Source organism: Leptonychotes weddellii, chromosome 6 (genome assembly GCF_054177405.1).
Source record: "Leptonychotes weddellii isolate Sample4059 chromosome 6, ASM5417740v2, whole genome shotgun sequence".
Classification (NCBI taxonomy): domain Eukaryota; kingdom Metazoa; phylum Chordata; class Mammalia; order Carnivora; family Phocidae; genus Leptonychotes; species Leptonychotes weddellii.
Genome location: NC_138374.1, coordinates 30935425 through 30956166, shown reverse-complemented (window position 1 = coordinate 30956166; position 20742 = coordinate 30935425). Strand labels below are relative to the sequence as shown.

The 20742-nt window shown below is 36.5% G+C and overlaps 1 protein-coding gene across 11 annotated transcripts in view; it reads left to right on the top strand.

The window, feature by feature from the left end:
* EXOC6 (exocyst complex component 6) overlaps window positions 1-20742 on the top strand; it is a 324809-nt gene that overhangs the window by 282391 nt on the left and 21676 nt on the right. For 9 of the 11 annotated variants that reach the window (XM_081823819.1, XM_081823817.1, XM_081823814.1 and 6 more), the window contains one exon: window positions 10269-10342. The exons of 1 other annotated variant lie outside the window; for it this stretch is intronic. In XM_081823819.1, coding sequence (XP_081679945.1) covers window positions 10269-10342 — 74 coding nt within the window. Of the gene's footprint in view, window positions 1-2799; window positions 4075-10268; window positions 10343-20742 lie in introns of those variants that run through there. One more of the 11 variants, XM_081823815.1, reaches the window with a different exon arrangement.

Sequence of the window (20742 nt, the reverse complement as noted above, 5' to 3'; positions counted from 1 at the left end):
TGACACACATACTTGTGAGTTAAATTGGCTTGAGCTAAAATTTCAGTCTGCAACTGACTTTTTTCCCCATGTAAAGTCAACTGATTCATAGGAAGATTCATTTATTTAAATGTTTAATGAGAATTTATTACCTGGTATATACTGGGAAATGCAGGATGAGTCAAGCTTCGAAGATCCCATAGTCTGGGCACCTGGGTGGCTCAGTTGGTAAGTGACTGCCTTCGGCTCAGGTCATGATTCTGGAGTCCTGGGATCAAGTCCTGCATTGGGCTCCTGGCTCAGCGGGGAGCCTGCTTCTCCCTCTGATGCTCTCCCCTCTCATGCTGTTTCTCACTCACTCTCTCTCTCTGTCTCTCTCAAATAAATAAATAAATAAAATCTAAAAAAAAAAAAGATCTCATAGTCTGGTTGGTTGGGAAAAGACAGACATGTAAATAACTATACTAGAACATAACAGTTCTTTTTTTTAATAACAATTATTTATGTAAGTATATATTACTTGTAGTAGAGAGGGAGCAATTCTTTATTCCATGGGGTTGAGAAGATTGACTATAATAGAAGTGAAATTTGAGCAGGGTCTTAACGGATGAGTAAGATTTCATCTAAAGCAGGGAAGGGCATTCTGAGCAGAGGGAATGGCATAGACAAAAGCACTATGGTGAGAGAATGCTAAGGGACTCTTCAAACAGTCTTGTGTGGCTAGACCACAAGATGCATGATGAAAGCATTGCAAGATATGGCTGGAAAAAGTTAGACTCCTGAATGCTTGGACTTTATTTAATAAGCAATAGAGAGCCACTGAATCAGGCTTTTTAATCAGGACTATGATATGATGAAGTCTGTCATAGAAAGTTAACTCTGTTTCATGTGAAAATTGAACTGAAATGAGATACTGCAAGTAGGCAAACCTGGGAAGAAACTATAGAACTTTTTTGTGAAGGATAAAAAGAGCTTGACTTTGGGCAGTGGTAATGAAGAGAAGAGGATAGATTGCAGATATTTTGGAGGAGAAAATACATAAAATTATTAAGTAACTGTACACTTTGGTATCATTAAGATGGTTAGAATCACATAGTGGAAGAGAGCTAGAGAATTCATCTCATGATTGGGGGCAGGTGAGACGAGGGAGAAAGAGAGGGAGGAAGGGGAAGGAGGGCAGAGAGAGAAGAGATTTAACATCCAGGATAGATAGTTAAATTCAATATAGAATTTGTAATTGTAGGCACCTTGAAGAATGGTATGTTCACAGCATACTTGTTGAAAAATGAACAAATTAACTAATCAGGAAATCTTCATAATTTACATTTGTCTCTTTTAGAGTTCTGCCTTTGTTGTCAAAAAGTTAAGGCCAACTGATACACTATACTTTAACTCAGTACCATTTAAGATCTTGATACAGACATAACAGATCATTTATAAAAATTCTTCACATATTTGATGACTAAAGACTTAAAGGGTTATTTAAACATAGTCATCTGTTCTGAGCTAAAGAGTTAAAGTTTCTTTAATATATTCTTAGGGGATTATTTTTAATACCCTTTTGGTCATTTTTCTTTGGATCATTTTCTTTTTTAACCCATACTAGGTCAAACTTGATAAAATGTCTGAGTTCAGGAATGTAGAATCATATGAATTTATGTAGAACTTTTTTTTTTAAGATTTTGTTTTATTTTTTAAGAATAATCTCTACGTCCAGCTCGAACTCAACTCCGAGATCAAGAGACACACACTCCACTGACTGAACTAGCCAGGTGCTCCCTTATGTAAACTTTTAAAAAAATTCTTTCAAATCAGCCTTAAGATGGTCTGAACATATGTCAGGATGTTGGGACCATGGTTCCAGTCCTGGCTCTGCCTGTATTTTGGGCAAATGGCTTTGAAACCATTCAACAATCGAGAGGCCTCAGTTTTTCCTGTAAAACATGGGATATGGAATTGATAATTTCCAAAATGCATCCTAGTTTAAGATTGGGAGGCAGTGAAATTTAAGGCAAACAAAAGTGGGGCTTTGGAGTCATACATTAATTCCTTCTTATCTACTATGTGTTTGGTATGTAGGCAACATAGTGGTAAACAAAACAGAAAAGTTTGTCACCGTCTTGGGGTTTAAGCCCAGGGGAGATAATCATTAAATAATTGCACCTTAGTAAATATGACTGTAAATTGTTAAATTCTATAAAAGTATAGAGTACTGTGAGAAAGTGTAAGAAGTAAACCTAATTTAGCTTAAAAGTTGTATAGATTAAAAATACAAGGTAGAGTCTATGTATGAATGAAGTAGATACTTTTGATTAACTTGACCATATAATCAGAATGCTACTATAGCTACCTGATTAGAGAAGTCAGGAAGGCATCCATTTGGAATTGCAAATGTAGCCACCTCTGAAAGCTGCACAGAACCTTTGATCCTGTAATAGACTTTGTATAACTTCAAGAGAAATTGCTTCTTAGTTGGAAGAGCATTTGCCACACTTGGTGTGAAGCAGATGTTCTAAATCTGTATGTGTGCTTTTGTTTTATACTTATTAAACACCTGTTATGTATTGGGCCCCAATAATAGGTTTCTTATGAATGCAAATGCATAGAGGAAAAGATCAAAATGTCCTCTTAGGTTTTTATAAAGGTATCTCAGAAATCTTTTACATCACCAACAAAATACAGAATATTTCCAAAGCATCAGGCAATCAGAAAGAGTTGAAGTACCCAAAAATAGATCTAGAATGTCCTTTTCCATACATTCTGTATAAATATCCAAATGAGGTTATCCACTCCTAAGAGTTTAACATCTTAACTCCACAGATATTAGAAAAGCTCCAGATTGAAGAGTACTGGTCTCTGTGTTGATGGTGAGTTATTGAGGAATAGATGAATCTCTAGATATAAAGACCTCTTAAAAAAAAATAGATGAAGGCTTTTTATAGATTGTGTGTGTGTGTGTGCGTGCACGCACATGTGTGTTAATGGCTTTGACCTCAGGACCTCTAATTTTAACCTTGAAAAAAGACCTATATCTGAAATAAAAGGATTCAGGGAAAATCATGTGGATATATGCCATAGGACAATATTTCAGTGTCTCATTTTATTTTTATTTATTTATTTATTTTAAAGATTTTATTTATTTATTTGACAGAGATATAGCGAGAGAAGGAAAAGAAGCAGGGGGAGTGGGAGAGGGAGCTGGGATCCCAAAGTGGGGCTTAATCCCAGGACCCTGGGATCATGACCTGAGCCAAAGGCAGACACTTAACGACTGAGCCACCCAGGCGCCCTCAGGGTCTCATTTTAGAGTACACTGGATGCTATTACACTATTTGCCTCCCTGAATTGGTCCTGGTTTTAATGGCACTTAAGGTACCAGATTGAGGCTACTTTGCCCATATTTAATTCCAAGAAAGAGAGATGACTAGATGCTACTTTATATAAAAGTGAGGTGATGACTATAGAGGGAAATTTGGTCCTAGAGGCTTACATCCCGTTGCTTCCAACCATGGGTAATAATATAAGTCTAAGAATCAAGAACTCTAAGACCCCGGACTCCCAGGCATGAGTTCTTCACCACCAGAAAAACCACTAGATGGTGCTCTTAGTCATTCCTTCTAATGACACATCTGGTCCACACTGGATACCTTCTTTGCCTAGCCAAAATTTGAGTTCTAAATAGCTACTTTAAATCTTCAGATCTAGCAAGAAATAGAATTATAAGGAATCTCTTCAATATGCAGACTACTGGTATTCATTTTCAGTCATTTAGTTAGTTACAAAATTATTCCATTTTATATGCCCCTGCCTTGTCATCCACAAGCAGTCTTGAGACTAGTCTAGCCTCCTCACCCTCTCTCTCAATCATTTGTTAATCTTTTGGTGTGTTTGCTCTTATGACTCTTTTTTCCCCTCCCCCCCCCGACAGTTCTAAATATCCCTGTAGATGTCTTCCAAATAATGCACATTTTCTGCCTTACAGTAAAAATAACTGTCTACCTAGGACAAGATTGTTCAAGGACTTATTCCCTCTGCATTTAATTTCAGGGTAGGTTTTATATTTTCATGACAGAATAAATACTTACAGCCTGACAACTTTTTTAAAAAGATTTATTTATTTTAGAGAGCGCGCCCGAAGGGGCAGAGGGAGAGTATCCTGAAGCAGGCTCCCCACTGAGCAGGGACCCTGACTTGGGTCTGGATCCCAGGACCCTGAGATCATGACCTGAGCCAAATCAGGTGTCACATGCTCAATTGACTGAGCCACCCAGGCGCTCCCTCACGACCTGACTTCTTAGCAGTTTTTGTACCCCCATACCAAACCCTGTACATCTATGTGTAGATCCTGAGGATAAAACTTTTTTGTTATATGTACAAATAATTCATGTTTTTGCCTACAAATATTCTTTATTCTCTTAAAAATTCAGAGATGGCCAATTTGGAAGACATTTTTTTGTCATTATAATCACAGTTTACATAGCATGTATTATTTTTCACTTTCACTTTCTTCTAAATCAATTCCGACTTGTCTCCTTCCCGGTTAGGCTGATATAGCAAAGTATTACTCTGTGTTATATATGACCTTCCCAGTAAGATCAGATCTCCCTTTCTAGTCTTTCTTTTAGGGTATTTTTAGTATATGTGCTGCCGAAGTGAGCACTCTTTTAGGGTATTTTTAAACTTTGGGTCATTTATTATTATTAAGTTCCATATTCTAGTAGAAAATAAGAGGAAATGGGGCGCGTGGGTGGCTCAGATGGTTAAGCATCTGCCTTCGGCTCAGGTCATGATCCCAGGGTCCTGGGATCGAGTTCCGCATCGGGCTCTCTGCTCCTTGGGAGCCTGCTTCTCCCTCTGCCTCTCTCTCTCTCTCTGTGTCTCTCTAAGATTTTATTTATTCATTCAAAAAAAAAAAATAAGAGGAAATGAGTATATCATGAAGTTATTTTGTTTTAAAAAAAGAAATGGTCAAACTGGACCATTAAGAGAAAAAAAACCAGAAGATTTAGACTAGCTTTATTTAAAAAAAAACAAAAAAAAAAAACCAACTTTAGGGGCACCTGGCTGGCTCAGTTAGTAGAGCATGCAACTCTTGATCTCGGGGTTGTAAGGTCGAGCCCCACGGTGGGTGTAGAGATTACTTAAAAGTAAAATACTAAAAAAAAAAAAAAAAAAACTTTAAAAAGCCTGAAAACTATTCTTTTTTTTCCTGGAAACTCTTTTTAAATATCTTATTGGAAGACCAGGATCAATGTGTTTTTAAAAAATATCCTTCATGGCATGGCTAAATGACACAGATATCATAATAAGAAAGTAGACATTATTAAATAAAAATCATAAAAAGATGACCTAATGGGGTGTTCCTGGGTGACTGAGTTGGTTAAGTGTCTGTCTTTGGCTCAGGTCACGATCTCAGGGTCCTGGGATCAAGCCCTGAGTTGGGCTTCCTGCTCAGCGGGGAGTCAGCTTCTCCCTCTCCCTCTGCCCTCCCTTCACCGCTCTTGCTCTCTCTCTCTGTCTCCAATAAATAAATAAAATCTTTAAAAAAAAAGATGACCTAAGGGGAAAGAACATTGAAAGCCCCAAAATATGACAAATCATATATAAAATAAGGATCTGGATGAGCCAAGAGGGAATCTGAAGACAATACTTAAAGGGATCCCAAAAATTAGTATTCAATTCTTTAAAACTTCAAAGGTTGAAATCTGTCTCCAGAATTATTGGGACCATTAGACAGTATTAATAGAAATGAATTATTTGTATTACTGTTCATTCATTCAACACATTTACTGAATATTTCATATACACCAGACATGGATTCTATAAAGGTAAAAGAAATGATCTCTACTTCTCACAGCTTCTTGTTTAGTGGAAGAACTCACAATTTCGTTTTAATTGATGAAAACATTAGGGGTATTCTCAGTCATCCTCAACTATTTTGAAATAAATACAATATATATACAGAATGTTATAGCTTTACAGTGCATTAGCCGTATGTGGCTATTAAATTTAAATAAAAAATTTAGTACAGATAGAGAACATTTCTATTATTGCATAAAGTTCTGTTGGACAGCTCTATTTATGATCTAATCAGCAAGCTACATTATATATCAATTACCAGGACTGGATAGAATTCCTTTAGAATTTATCTGCTCATTTTTTCATTTCCTTCATTCATTTAAGAAACTTTTGTTGACTACTCATATGTCAGGCATTGTGCTAAGTGATAGGGATGTAGAAACAGAAATATATTCTCTACCCTCAGTTCATGATCAGGTGGGAAGACACAGACAGATAAACAATTATAAGATAGCAAAATGGGTGGTGTAGTTTGCCTGTGCACAGGAAATTATAGTGAGAACACAGAAGAAGACTAACCCAGCCTGCAGGATAATGGAAGTCTTCCACTGAAGGTGAGGATTGAATGGAAGGATAAGTAAGAGTTAACTGATGGAAAAATAGAGGAGAAGGGCTGCTCCAGGCAGAAGAATCAAGATTCTGTAGAAAGAGACTGGTGTATGCAAGGAAGTGCTGGTAGTTTGGTATGGAAAGAGTTTAAGGTGCCCCTAGGGAAGCGGTAAGAGATGAGACTAGAGAGATAGGCAAAGGCCAGATTATAAAGGACCTTATTTGTCTTGCTTTATCGTGAAGGTGATGGGGAACCATTGAAAGATGTTAAACTCTGATGTGGCACAAATTACATTTACATCTTACATAAAACACACTGGGAGTAGTGGATGGAGAGGTGTGTGTTAGCATCCAAGCAAGAAGTGATAATAGCTTGAACTAAGGTAGAGACAGATTCAGGCTGAAGATATTTCAGAAGATAGAAACAACAGGATTGGCTGAATTTTAATTTTAAGGAAGTAAAAAAATATGAAGCCATGGAACAGATTGAATAGCATATAGTTAGAAATATCCTCTGTACCAGATGATTATCAGATTGCTAAATTGTCTCCTATCCCTAAGAAACATTTGAGGAAAAGCCCCGAGAGCTATGAACTAGTGAGTTGCACTTCCATATTGGGAGGTTCTTGTGAGAGATAGAATAAAAGGTGAGAGGTTAATACTTAATCAGATTCTGGATCAATGGATTGAATGCTAGGAGATCTGAATTAGCTATGTGATCCTGGGAGTCATTTCACTTTTAATTTTTCTAATCTGTAAAATGAAGGACTGCGTGACTTTTAAGCCAAGCCTTCAGGGGACTGGTGGAGGTATTTCAAAGGGAGTGTCTCTTTTAGCTGCTAAGCTAGCTGCTAAGATTTTATGATCCATCATCTGCATGTCCTGTTTACTAAAATAAGTTATTGTGATGATCAAAGTAGGTGGTGTGTGAGAAACTGCTTTGTAAACTATAAAGTGCTATATAAATTTATGGGGCTATTACAATTTTGACACTAAGCTCTTTGGCTTAATGCCAAGTAATGGGGCTTAAACTATAGTACCTTAAACAGGAACTGAGAGAAAAGGACATTATTTTCAGTGCAGAAAAATTCTGGGAGATAATGATTACAAGTGTGATCGAATTTGAACTTATGCCTGATATATAAAGTAAGTCTCCCTGTGTTAGAGGAAGTATTTATTTTCTGTGTATGTATATGTATATGTGGAGATGGTAAAGCTGAGCCAACATTTACAGTTTTGATTGGAGACCACTAGGGATTCATAGTTAACTGTTACTTGGAAACGGTAGCCTGAGACTGGGGCAAGAAAGCCAACAATATGCTGGGTGGTCTTAAGAAAACTACTTTTTAAAATTTAAAAATATCTTTACTTTTAATTGGTAATTGTAATTTTGTTTATTATTTTTCAATTAAGACGTGTTGGTACTAGAGAAAGACAACTCTATTTGGAACATGGTTGGGGTGATGGGGTCACCACAGTATGAAATTATGCCACTTTTCATTGTATGAAAAGACAATGATGTGAGTGAATTATACTAAATAATGAAAAGTATGGCTAGATTTGCTCAATAAATCTTAGCTTTCTGGAAAGGACGGCCTGAGAAAAGTGAATGTGGTCACCTATCTAATGGCCATAACTATGTACGTAGTACATAGTAGAGAACCAAGAAGTAAAAGGAGGGGCGCCTGGGTGGCTCAGTCGGTTAAGTGGCTGCCTTCGGCTCAGGTCATGATCCTGGAGTCCCGGGATCGAGCCCCGCGTTGGGCTCCCTGCTCGGCGGGGAGTCTGCTTCTCCCTCTCCCTCTGCCTGCCTCTCTGCCTACTTGTGCTCTCTATCTGTCAAATAAATAAATAAAAGCTTTAAAAAAAAAAAAAAGTAAAAGGAAAAAATGGTGTACCTCTGACTGACAAAAAGGTTATTCCTACTCAAAAAGCACATATACTCAAAAGCATATATAGAATTCATTCACCCTATTTGTGGGAGAGTCCCTTACTCAGGCTGTATTTGCTCGCTCTTTAGACACAATCCTAGTAGTCAGCTGACTGGCCAGCTCAAGACTGTTAAAGGCAGCATATTAATAAGATGAATGAGAGAGCAAAGAGTAAGAACTTATGTTAAAACTGCAAGATAAAAGGCAGAAAAATTACAAGAGCTAGACATAAGAACTCAAACAGCATAGCATTCTGAGCTATTTAATACAAAAAAAAAAAGGGGAGGGGACCTAAATAATATGACAACCCTCAGAATTAATTGTATTGTATAGAATAAAAAGCATTCTTAACAGTAATCCAGAGAATTAAGAAACGTTTAAATAATATTTAGAATACTCAAAGTTAAAAAAACAAAGGAAGTATTATGTTATAGTTTAAAATTTCATCAAAAATGCCTAAGATTAAAAAATTAACATTGTCTTAAAACAACAGCAACAACAAAACCTATTTTGACATCTTTACTTCCTAAAAATGCCAGATAAATTAAGCTATGCTTGGCTTTCATTTTTTTAAAATGAAATATATGGGGCGCCTGGGTGGCTCAGTTGGTTAAGCGAGTGCCTTTGGCTCAGGTCATGATCCTGGGGTCCTGGGATTGAGTCCCACATCGGGCTCCCCACTCAGCGGGAAGCCTGCTTCTCCCTCTGCCTCTGCCTGCCACTCCCCCTGCTTGTGCTCTCTCTCTCTGTCAAATAAGTAAATAAAATCTTTTAAAAATTAAATTAAATATATGATTCTGAGCTTTTCTAAACTGTATTTCACACATAATGCACTAAACTTAAGAATTATTTTTGTTATTCCGAGAACTATATATACAGGGTGCACATTTAAATGGCTTCTAAAATACCGGCTTAGATAAATTCATAAATGGAAAATCTGTAATGTTTTATAGGAAAACACAGAGTACTTGTAGACATTCTTACTTGTATCAGAGAAACTTGCATGTAAAATGATAGGTCCTTTTTGTGAGTCAAAAGTCTTGTCATCAAAATAACTAATACTGGAATTGTCTTCAACTTAACTAAACAAGCTTTGTTACTAGTATTATAAATTTTTAAGTGCAAGAAAATTATAGAAAAAAATCTTTTGAGGGGCGCCTGGGTGGCACAGTTGGTTAAGCCTCTGACTTTTGCTTTCAGCTCAGGTTGTGAGATCCATCCCCGAGTCCAGCTCTGCGCTCAGCATGGAGTCTGCTTAGCGTTTCTCTCTCCCTCTTCCTCTGCCCCTTCCGCCCCCCCCAAAATAAATAATCTTTAAGAAAAAAAAAAAGAGAAGAAACAATCTTTTGATTCAGTTTTGTCTTAAAATATTTTTTTTAGTTTTTGAAGAGGTGGGATTCCTTTATGGAAAAAAAATTACTAGAAGACATGAACAGACATTCCTGCATCATCTTCATTTTGCTACTTAGAACACTTTACCTGTTGTCTGCATGTAAAGCTGACTTTTTATGTGTCTGCCCATTACTGTTTTTAGCTAGAGGTAGGATTTTTATGTTTTGAAATATGTTGACAGCCATGGAATTGGTATAGTTTCAAAATGCTTCTATAATCATTGACCTAAGGCTAAGTAGAGTCGGAAAACTTTGCTTGATTGAAGTATATTACTACTCTTGAACTTTATGTGGGATAACCATTCTGAATTTATTGTAATTAAGGATTACAGTGATTAAATGGTAGATTAGAAGTTTAAAATTATTAAAATACTTGTGGTAATGGGTGTGGAGAACATTCTCAGTAGTGAAAATTAAAGGTCATAAATAGTCTTCACTTGAAATGGTTACATGTAAATATTATAATACATTTGTAATGAGTAGAAATTAATTTAGTGGTTAAATCCTTGTATATTTTACAGTCTTGTTTTTATTCTTGTGTTTTGTTTTTTCTTAATAGTGTTTGCCAGCTCTGAGCCTGTGCCGGGGCTCCAGGGGGACACCCTGCAGCTAGCATTCATTGACCTCAGACAAGTAAGATGGAAGAATGTAGTTCTCAGGTTTTGCTTTCTACTCTTGCTGTGGTTTGGGTTTTTTTTTTTTTTTTTTTAAATTCTACAGGAATGTTTGTTTGTCTTGAAACAATCTTTCTTTGGAAAAGTGCTTCTTTTATAACTATATGTTTGGCCCTTCTCTCTGAACTTGTATCTCTATTTGGTGTTTCAACCTCATGGAGCACTTTTATTGGTGAATATTTAACTTACTCATTACCTGCTAAGCACATGACTAAATAACTTTATACTTTGGTTTAATGACACTAGAAGTTTGAGTTATTTCTTAATGATTTCATGGTCCTATTATGAAAATTGGTGGTATAATTAGTGTCAGGACCCAAGTTAAATGTAAATGATGACAACCTAGAAAGGAGCCCCTTGCTTAAAACTGTGGTAAAGAATGCTTTTTCAGGGGCGCCTGGGTGGCTCAGTTGGTTGAGTGGCTGCCTTCGGCCCAGGTCATGATCCTGGAGTCCCTGGATCGAATCCCGCATCGGGCTCCCTGCTCGGCGGGGAGTCTGCTTCTCCCTCTGACCCTCCCCCGTCTCATGTACTCGCTCTCTCTCATTCTCTCTCTCTCAAATAAATAAATGAAGATCTTGAAAAAAAAAAAAAGATTTAAAAAAAAAGAATGCTTTTTCAATAAATTTTCTGGGGGCGCCTGGGTTGCTCAATTGGCTGGGCGTCCATCTTCGGCTCAGGTCATGATCCCAGGGTCCTAGGATTGAGCCCCGCATCCGGCTTCTTGCTCAGCGGGAGCCTGCTTCTCCCTCTCCCTCTGCCTGCCGCTCCCCTGCTTGTGTGCTTGCTCTCTCTCTTTCTCTCTCTGTCAAATAAATAAAATCTTTAAAAATAAATAAATAAAATAAATTTTCTGTATGCCTCCACAAAAAAGGACAAAACTATTTTTAGAAAGGTAATTATACATTTATGTAATTCTTTTCTGGTCATGTAACTCTAAGTAGAGTAACAAATAAATTTTTTAATCTCTTCTGATCATTTTACTACTCTTTGACCTGTTTATTGTCATTTTCTTTATTTACTTCCTACCCTTTTTCCATCTCCCCCATATTTTTTTCTTATTATTCGTTTCTTCCTCTTTTTTCCTCCTCCTTTTTCTTTCTTAATCCTAGGATTATAATAGAGCTGTGAGGCACAAGAGTATGGAGGAGGGGTAGATAGATCCAAGGTAGAGGGCTCAGGGGTTCAGAACTGACAACAGGATGGCTGCTGCCCTTGGCAAGAAGAACCAAATGGAGATGGATTTAGAACAAAGCCATTGTGGGTGCACCTGGCTGGTTCAGTCTATGGAGCATTTGACTTTTGATCTTGGGGTTGTGAGTTCAAGTCCCACGTCGGGTGTAGAGATTACTTAAAAATAAAATCATAAAAATAAAAAACAAAGCCATTGTGATATCATTCTATTAATGGTCCCATCTCCCTTGGGGATGGAGATGACTGAAGATGGGGCTTCACCAATGATGTAAATAGGCCACCACAGTGATCTTTGGAGCAGGACCAATTTGAGTAATTAAGAAGTTCTGATTTCAGTAAATGTTTGAGAATACAGCTGTTTTTGCTTTAATTCCAAGCCAGTGTTCTATAAATATGTATGAACTACTATGTACTGATTATTTGGAGAGGGATGATATAGTTGAAATAGACACAAAAGTAATGTAAAAGAGAGTTTTGATCTTGTGGCGCTTAAAACTCTTTTAAAGAAAGAAAACTCCCACAAACTGGGTAGGAATACTTACAGGACAATGAGTCATGTGGATATAAATGATATATCTTCAACTCAGGTTTAGAAGGAAACTGAAAAAATTATTCCTATTTCCCAGTTTTTTATCTGTAAGGCACTGAACATATAAGATATATTAATATTTTTTTCTGTTTGTAATCAGTGCTCATGTATTATGCTAAACCAGGAACAGTGTTATGGATGACCTAGATCTGGGGATGATTAGCCTTACTAAGTTGGAGAAGATAGTAGAAAATGAAAAAGGTGGACTCTGAACTTTTATTCCAGTTTACCCGAAGATGTTCTTTCTATAGAAGGTAGATCTATTTGCTTTAGAAGGAGTTCTCTCTGTTGCAATCTTATTGCCCTGAACAAGATCTAATACAGAAAATGGAATCCTTTAGCAGACTAGAAATAGGCTTGGTTGTATGTTTCATTTCTCAATTAGGTAGATTTCCCTGTTACAAGGACATGAGTATGTTCTCCAAGTCAAAGAGTATGTAATTTGAGGATATCTCCCATTATATACAAATAATCTGTTCTCAGAAAATTTGGAATTTATTATGTGATATTTTCTCAGTTTTTTATGAATTTATATGGTATTAACTAGTTTGTAATCACATTGTAGGATTGTGAATAGGCCCACATTTGAAATTGTGGGTAAAGATTCTGTTCTTTGATTTGTTCAAATAGGTGGTTTGTTCAATGCAGATTAAAACTCTGATCCCAGGTACTTTCTCCCTTCAAAGACAATCGACACCAAAGAAGGCCTCTTTACAAGCATATGTAAAGCATTCCCTCACTAGGGAATTGTTATTAAGGCACACCAACAAATATTAATAACCATCTCAAGTCTTTTTGGTTGAATTTACTTTTCAAGTATGTGCACTTACAGGCATTAAGCCTTGGTTGGCTTTTCCCCATCAGTGTAATTTTGACCGAGCCGAAGGCAGACGCTTAACCATCTGAGCCACCCAGGTGCTCCTTAAGAAACTTTTAAGTGAATACAAAAAAATCTATTAGAAACATTTAGAATTCTGAAATCTATTATGACACATGTAGAGCTGTTAAAGATTTATGTAGAAATACCTATTTAATATAAAACACAGTTTTAAAGTATGGTATTTAGTATTCAGTGCAAGGTACTAGTGGATAAATTTGAATGAGCTAATTTTTAATGTATTAATTATTCTAGTTTTAAAGAGGGGCTTAAAATAATTTTTCCTAATTATTGTTAAAATTTAATCATACTCTATTTTTGTATTTTGCATTCTGAAACAAGGTGCAAATAATTCTTGTCTAGCTGCTGGACCACTGAGACATACTTGCATGTTATGATTTTAGAGGCTTGGAATTAATAACTTGACAAAGAATTATTTTTCACATACATTTGTTTCTCAAATTAATTTATAAACAGTTAAGTGATGAAATGCCAACTATGGGAATTGACTGAAAATAAAATTAGTCTTTAAAGTCTCATAAGAGGTGATAGAAGTTTTTTGTATCAGATTCAGTGTTATTTAAATAAAGATGTCTTAAAGTTTCAGTAATGTTTTAATATTCCTGAGTTCATAAAGACATTTCATAGAATATTATTTTAATATTTTTATATGAAGTACTATATCACCAAACATAAAGAGGGTGCTAATACTTTTATTTACATTTTAGTTGGGTTTCTGCACTTTTCCTTCTTTTTTTTCTAGTCTGTGATCCATTTCTGTCTTAATAGTGTGGCTGACAGTTCTTTTCAAGTATACTTAGAAAGGCAAAAGAGCCCTTTTCATAGTACTTATAAGGGGTCATGCTTCTGTCTTTTAGTTTGAATTTGATACTGCTTCATGAATTGCTGGGTATGAAAGATTAGGAAGTGGGTCCAGTGGTCAAATTTTACCTGCCCACCCGGACTTTGCCCTGAGGTCAAACTCCTGATATTTGCTGTTCTGAATAGAGGAGTTGATGACAAGTATGAGCTGATACAAGAGGAAAGTTAGAACCGTATCAAAGCTGAAGGCAAGAGAATTGGGACTCAATGAGAGACTGTAGCTAAAAGATGGATCATCAGAATTGCCCTCTTTTAAGGAAAAGGAAATAGCTGACCTGTGAGTGAAAAGACTTTATCATCCTGCCAATCACATGCTTGCTAATGGAAGCCAGTTATCTCAACAACATCTTAAGGTCTACTACCCCACACACAATGCAGAGGACTAGTGGTACTGGTACTGTGTTATCTGAATATACTGTCTCAGTTTTAAATGTGCTATTTTAATATGATTTGTATGTGTAAACTTTTTTTTTCAATAAGTAAACCCTATCATCCTCCTACCCCCAGTTCTGAAATTAATTCCCTGAAAGGAGGACTTTGGTATACTTACATGTGTCTATTTTCTTTTACAAAGTATCTATCTATCTTTCAAATGGATTTCAGATGAATATGTAAAATTCTTTTGACAAGGTATGAAAACCTTAAAAATTTCAAACTATTTTTATTATAATACTCTTTATATAGTATACAGAATTGAGTGATAATTTTTTGTAACTCATTTTTTTTAAGTAAGCTTACACCCAACATGGGGCTTGAACTCATGACCCCAAGATCAAGAGTCACATGCTCTACTGACTCAGCCAGCCTGATGCCCCTATAACTCATTCTTTTTCTTTTCTTTTAAGATTTTATTTATTTATTAGAGAGCAGAGTGAAAGAGAGAGAGCACAGGTGGGGGGAGTAGGGGAGAGGGAGAAGCAGGCTCCCCTCTGAGCAAGGAGCCTGACATGGGGCTCAATCCCAGGACCCCTGGACCATGACCTGAGCTGAAAGCAGATGCTTAACCACCTGAGCCACCCAGGCACCCCTGTAACTCATTCTTTTTTTTTTTTTTTTAAGATTTTATTTATTTATTTGACAGAGAGAGACACAGCGAGAGAGGGAACACAAGCAGGGGGAGTGGGAGAGGGAGAAGCAGGCCTCCTGTGGAACAGGGAGCCTGATGCGGGGCTCGATCCCAGGACCCTGGGATCATGACCTGAGCTGAAGGCAGACACTTAATGACTGAGCCACCCAGGCGCCCTGTAACTCATTCGTAATACACAGAAATATTTCACTAAATATCACTGGAAAATGAGATGTCCCATATAACCGAATTTTTGTTTTTATATAACTGAAGATTAGTTTTTAATCACCAAAATTTTTAAGATGTAGCCAATTTTGTGGGAAACTTCAAAATATATATCTTACCTTTTTAGCTTCTTACTGAACATAATTCTCACAGTAGATTGAGCATCCATGGCTTACTAATCCTAATACTAAAGCCTCTTTACCTGATTCTATTTCACTTTGTGATAAGTTAGACTGATAAGATATATCATTGCTGCATTCAACAATATCTTGATAATCTTTTGGCAATATGAAGAATTTTAGGTAGGTTGGATGATAATGCAGTTAGGTGGATTTGAGGCTAATAAAACAATCTCTTGGGGCACCTGGCTGGCTCCTTTGGTAGAGCATGTAACTCTTGATATCAGGGTCATGAGTTCAAACCCCACATTGGGCGTGGAGCCTACTTAAAAAAAAATAAATAAAAATAAAACAATCATTTGCCAACAGAAGTTGGATGTTGTATCATCATCACCCCAGAGCAGTATTTCTCAAAGTGTCTTTCCAGGAACAGTGATTTCTCAAGATGAAAAAAGATGTCTTTAAAGGCATTTCTAAGTCAGACAAGTTTGGGAAACACTTTATACTCTAATTCCCTCAATTGCATGTGCATTAGAATTGTAAGGACTGAGAAATTCTCTGGTAACCCAGCATTTCCCAAACTCATCACAGAACCCCTCCCTCACTTATTTTGGGATGTATTACATGAAACATACTTGGGAAATGCTTCAAGACTCTGGCATCACCTTCTAGATGTCTATCTTTGATAGTTTGGAATCAACATATTTTTAAAATAATGACTTGGAGAGTTACCTGTAGAATCAACATGCTGTTAGTGATAAGTGAACATGCTGCTTGAGTGATAAGTGAAAGCCAACAAGGTTAAATTTAGCAAGGAAAATATTAAACTTTTTTTTTTGGGGGGGAGTAATTTCTACACCCAACATGGGCTCAAACTCACAACCCTGGGATCAGGAGTTGCATGCTCTTCCAGCTGAGCCATGCAGGCACCCCCTGTATTTAATATTTTTAAATTTAATTTTAAAAAATACAAGATGTAGGAAATCTGACTTAAAATATGAAAAAGATCTGGTAGGTATAGTTAACCTCCAAATGAACCAACAGTTTGCTGGGAATTGTTAGACTGCATTCATGTAAGGGTGATATTTGGGTTAGACCACTGTGTTTTGGGGCTGTTAAGACTGTGCCTTGAGTATTGCATGGTGATTTAGACACAATTGGAGAGCACAAAGAATTCCAACTCTAAGTGACGGATCAGATACCTTGTCATAGGAAGAGCCTTTTAAAAGCCTGGGAATATACAGTCTAAAGCCTTACAGGAAAAATCAAATATGTGGTTCCTATTAGCCTAGATATGAGTCAGGTATACTGTTTTTTTCTTCCTATTACAATCCTGTGCCATGAAAATGACCTCGTAATATTCCTTTCCCCATCTAGGATTAGATCTTTTCCTTCCTTCCTCCCTCCCTCCCTCCCTCTTTCTCTCTTTTCTTTCTTTCTTTCTCCATGCCCATTGTGGGGCTCGAATTCACGACCCTGAGATCAAGAGTCGCATGCTCTACTGACTGGGCCAGCCAGGCACCCCAGCTTAGTTCTTTTTTTTTTTCTTTTCTTTTTCTTTTTTAACTTTATCAGTTCCTGGAACTTGACTTGTTCTTTCTATATCCTGATCCAGTATGATCTCATTTAGTTGGAACAACAGTTTGGTCTATGCTGTTTTTTAAAGAGGCAACCGTAAACATCTCCCTTCACAAATCTGTTTTCTTACAATATATGTCATCAACACATATAGCCGTTTTTTTTCATGATGAATTGCAAATCTGGGTTTCTCAATACAATATGCTACATGAGAAGACTAAGCAGCCATTGGCCATGGTTATTCTTTATTTAACTTTTTTTATATTCTGTTACTTTGTAGAGAAATCTGTTAGGAATGATTTGTAGCTTTGTACTGATTTTCTTTTTACTCTCAACCTTTAACTTCATTGACAGGAATTGATTAAATGTAGCTTGCATTGCATAAAGGCCCTTACGTGCCTGTGGATCAGGGATTCTAATCTGGGGGCCACAGATTGATTTTAGGAGGTTCATGCAAAATTTTGTTTGTATGTGCATTTTACTGAGAAGAGGGTCCAGTGTTTTCAGATTTTCAAAGGCATTTTATGTGACCCAACAGCAGTTATTCAGTGACCACTGCTCTAGGGAAACTGAAAGCTGTCCAGATTAAGCCAGATCACCAAGAGCTGTTCTATTTTCAGATAGTTCTTCATTTACTGAATAAATATTTGAGCACCTGCTCTGGGCACTGTTTTAAGTGCTGGAGATACAGTGGTGAACAAGATAGGCAAGATCCTTGCTCTCACAATCTCATTTTGTTGAAGGAAAATCCACAACAAACAGTGATGATTTCTAAATAGTTTTAGATAGTTTCAAATAGATTTAGATCGTGTGAGAAAAACAAAACAGGTTAATGTTATAATGACTGGGAGTAAGGTGGACCACTTTGTATTGGGTTATCAGGGAAGACATTTAAGGAGGTGACATTTGAGTAGATATGTGAATGAAATTGGGAGATACGGGGAAATAGCATTCCTGGCAGCAGAAGGAGGAGCAAGTGCAAAGTCCTAAGGTGCTGTCAAGAAAGAGAAAGGATAATAGTATAGCTTTAAAGTAGTGAGCAAGGGAAAGAGAAGTGCAAATGAAATTGGGAAGATTATCAGAGCCAGGTCATGTAGGGCCTTGAGGGCCTTGTTAAGTAGTTTGGCATGTTAATTAAGTATGATGAGAAACCATTCAAGGGTTTTAAACAAGTTAGTATCATACTCTGATTTACATCTTTAAAATATTATTCTGGGGGCACCTGGGTGGCTCATTCAGTTGAGCTTCAACTCTTGATTTCGGCTCAGGTCATGATGATCTCATGGGTTGTGAGATTGAGCCCACATCGGGCTCCGTGCTTAGTATGGAGTCTGCTGAAGATTCTCTTCCTTTGTCCTTCCCCCCACTTTCTCTCTGTCTCTCTCTCAAATAAATAAATCTTAAAAAAAAAAAAAAGAGTATCCTGGCTGCTCTGAGGAGAATAGATTGAAAATGGACAAAATTAGAATCAGGATGAACAGATGATGATTTTGGTAGTCTAGGCTACTGATGATTGATTGCTGTTAATTACTGATGATGTAGTTCACAATATTTCACAGTGCCTTCTTCATGTGGACTCAGAAGTTGCTGTTTACAGTATTAGAAATAGTTGAATTTATCCTGAGTAAATAGTATTCTAGTAACTAGAATACTGTGAGTTATCTAACTAAATACATTTTCTTCATTTTGAAGCTAGAAAACTCAGTTATATAGCATAGCATCACATGCATTTTATGTACTAACCTCATCTTCTACCTTCACTTTCTCTTGGCCCTGAGTTTTCTCAGTTATTAAGTTGTGTTTATCTTGCAAGTATTTTTATAAGTTGCCTTTTAAAACCCGTTTGGAAGAAGACAGTATGAAATAAATTAAGCATTTGTTAATGGAATACTAAAACTGTTTGCTGTAAAAAGCATTATATATGTATGGATTTTTCATTTATTCCTTCTTTAACTCATTCATTTATTCAGCAAATGTTTATTAAGTGCCTACCACTTAGGAAACAGAATTGAACAGTAGACAATAAAATAAGAATTAGACAATTTGAGAGATCAATGAAGATAAAGTTGAAGACTAGTAGATTGTAGTAGATTCAGAAAGATATCTTGGCCAAAGGATAGAAATTAAGGAATGTAAAAAGAAAGCCACTGAAGTATCCAAATGGTGTGTTGACAAGGACACTTTTTTGTAGGAAATCAGGAAATGGAATGGAGTCCTACTTCTCTTCGTAACTCTTGTATGACCTTGGCAAACTTTCCTGAACTGTTTCACTATATATTTTAATGGCTTAATGAAATCTGTGAGGAAAAATATTGTATAGTTTACTTCTGAGAGATGTTTTTCATGGGGTGCTTAATCTTCATTGCTAAAGTTGGTGAATTATGTGAAGCTTGCATTGCACAAATGTCATTAATTGACTGAGCCAGCAGTTACCATCTCTTTGTACTTACCACACTTCCTGAAGGTGATGGTGAGGCTGGTGTGGCAGATCTACGTAATGGTGAACTAAGAGGAGCATAGTTCTTGTAACAGTATTGTTTGGTAAGGGAAATACTCTGGAAACCCACATCCTTGTTCTCATTATTCCCCTCACTTACTTAGTTTCACCCTTTTATACATAATCTGATCACCCCCTCTCCAAACTTGTAAAGTTTAGGAAAGAAGTTCAGATATACTTCACCACAGAAAGATAGATGAACCCTGATAAATATATATACTTGTGTTTGACTCAAAATGAACAACTTTGGAGTCTACCTAAAGGGACATGAATAAGACTTGGAAGTTACGAAGGAATTGTTTGGCCATAATTCTTGCTGTGGAGACTGGGCGTCTGCCAAGACTTTACTTTGAAATTTCTGTCTTCTGTTTCTAATCTTAAGGCATCATAACATACAATTCTTTTGCCACTAGTCCAGTTTGTTCTTTTATGATGAGGAAGGAGGCACTTTTAAATAACAATTATTTCCACTATAATTAAACAAATCTTCTTTTGTTTGCATTATATTTGTTACTCTATTGTATACACACTCTGCTTGCTTAAACTTGCCCCTGTGACTACTTCACAGGAGCTTTCTTTAGAAGTTTTAAAGTCTTTGACTTCTTAAAGTATTAATGGGATTTGCCAAAGTTGTAGTATCCGAATGCTTGACTAGATACAGTAGCAGGACAACAAGCTTGTTCACACAGCTCCTCCAGCAGGCATTTTTTTCTTTAGACAATCCTAAATTCATTTGAAGTGCCAAAGAATTAAAGGAAGACGTCTTTGGGTTTACTCTTGAATATAACAAGACCAGACATCTCACAAAGTTTACCTTAAGGTCCAGATATTAGAAAAGTATGCTGCCCTTTGCAAGAGCTTAGATTATGAAGGATTAGTCTGAACCTAAATGACTTTTGCCTTTTTTGTCCCTTTTCGTTCCAGTGACATAATTCTGGAGGCTTACAGTTGACGTGCTTAACTACATATATGACTTATGCTCATACTTTCAGTTATTAATATAAATTTTGAACTCATATATTTTTGTGATTATTTTGAGAGTAAAGTTAGAGCTGTTTTGTAATTTGGAAAATTGCCCTCTAAAATGATATTTTGAAAACCAGAAAAACAAAAAAGCAAACACCATAACAGTTACAAAAATAATACATGCTCGCTGTTTTTTCTTATTTAATTTTAAGTAATTACAGACTGACAGGAAGTTACAAATATAGTTCCGTGAGGTCCCATGTATATTTTATCCAGCTTGCCCCCATTGTGACTTTTATACAACTACCTACAGTTACCAAAATCAGGAAAATGACATTGCATGTTCACTATCTAAAACAAAAACCC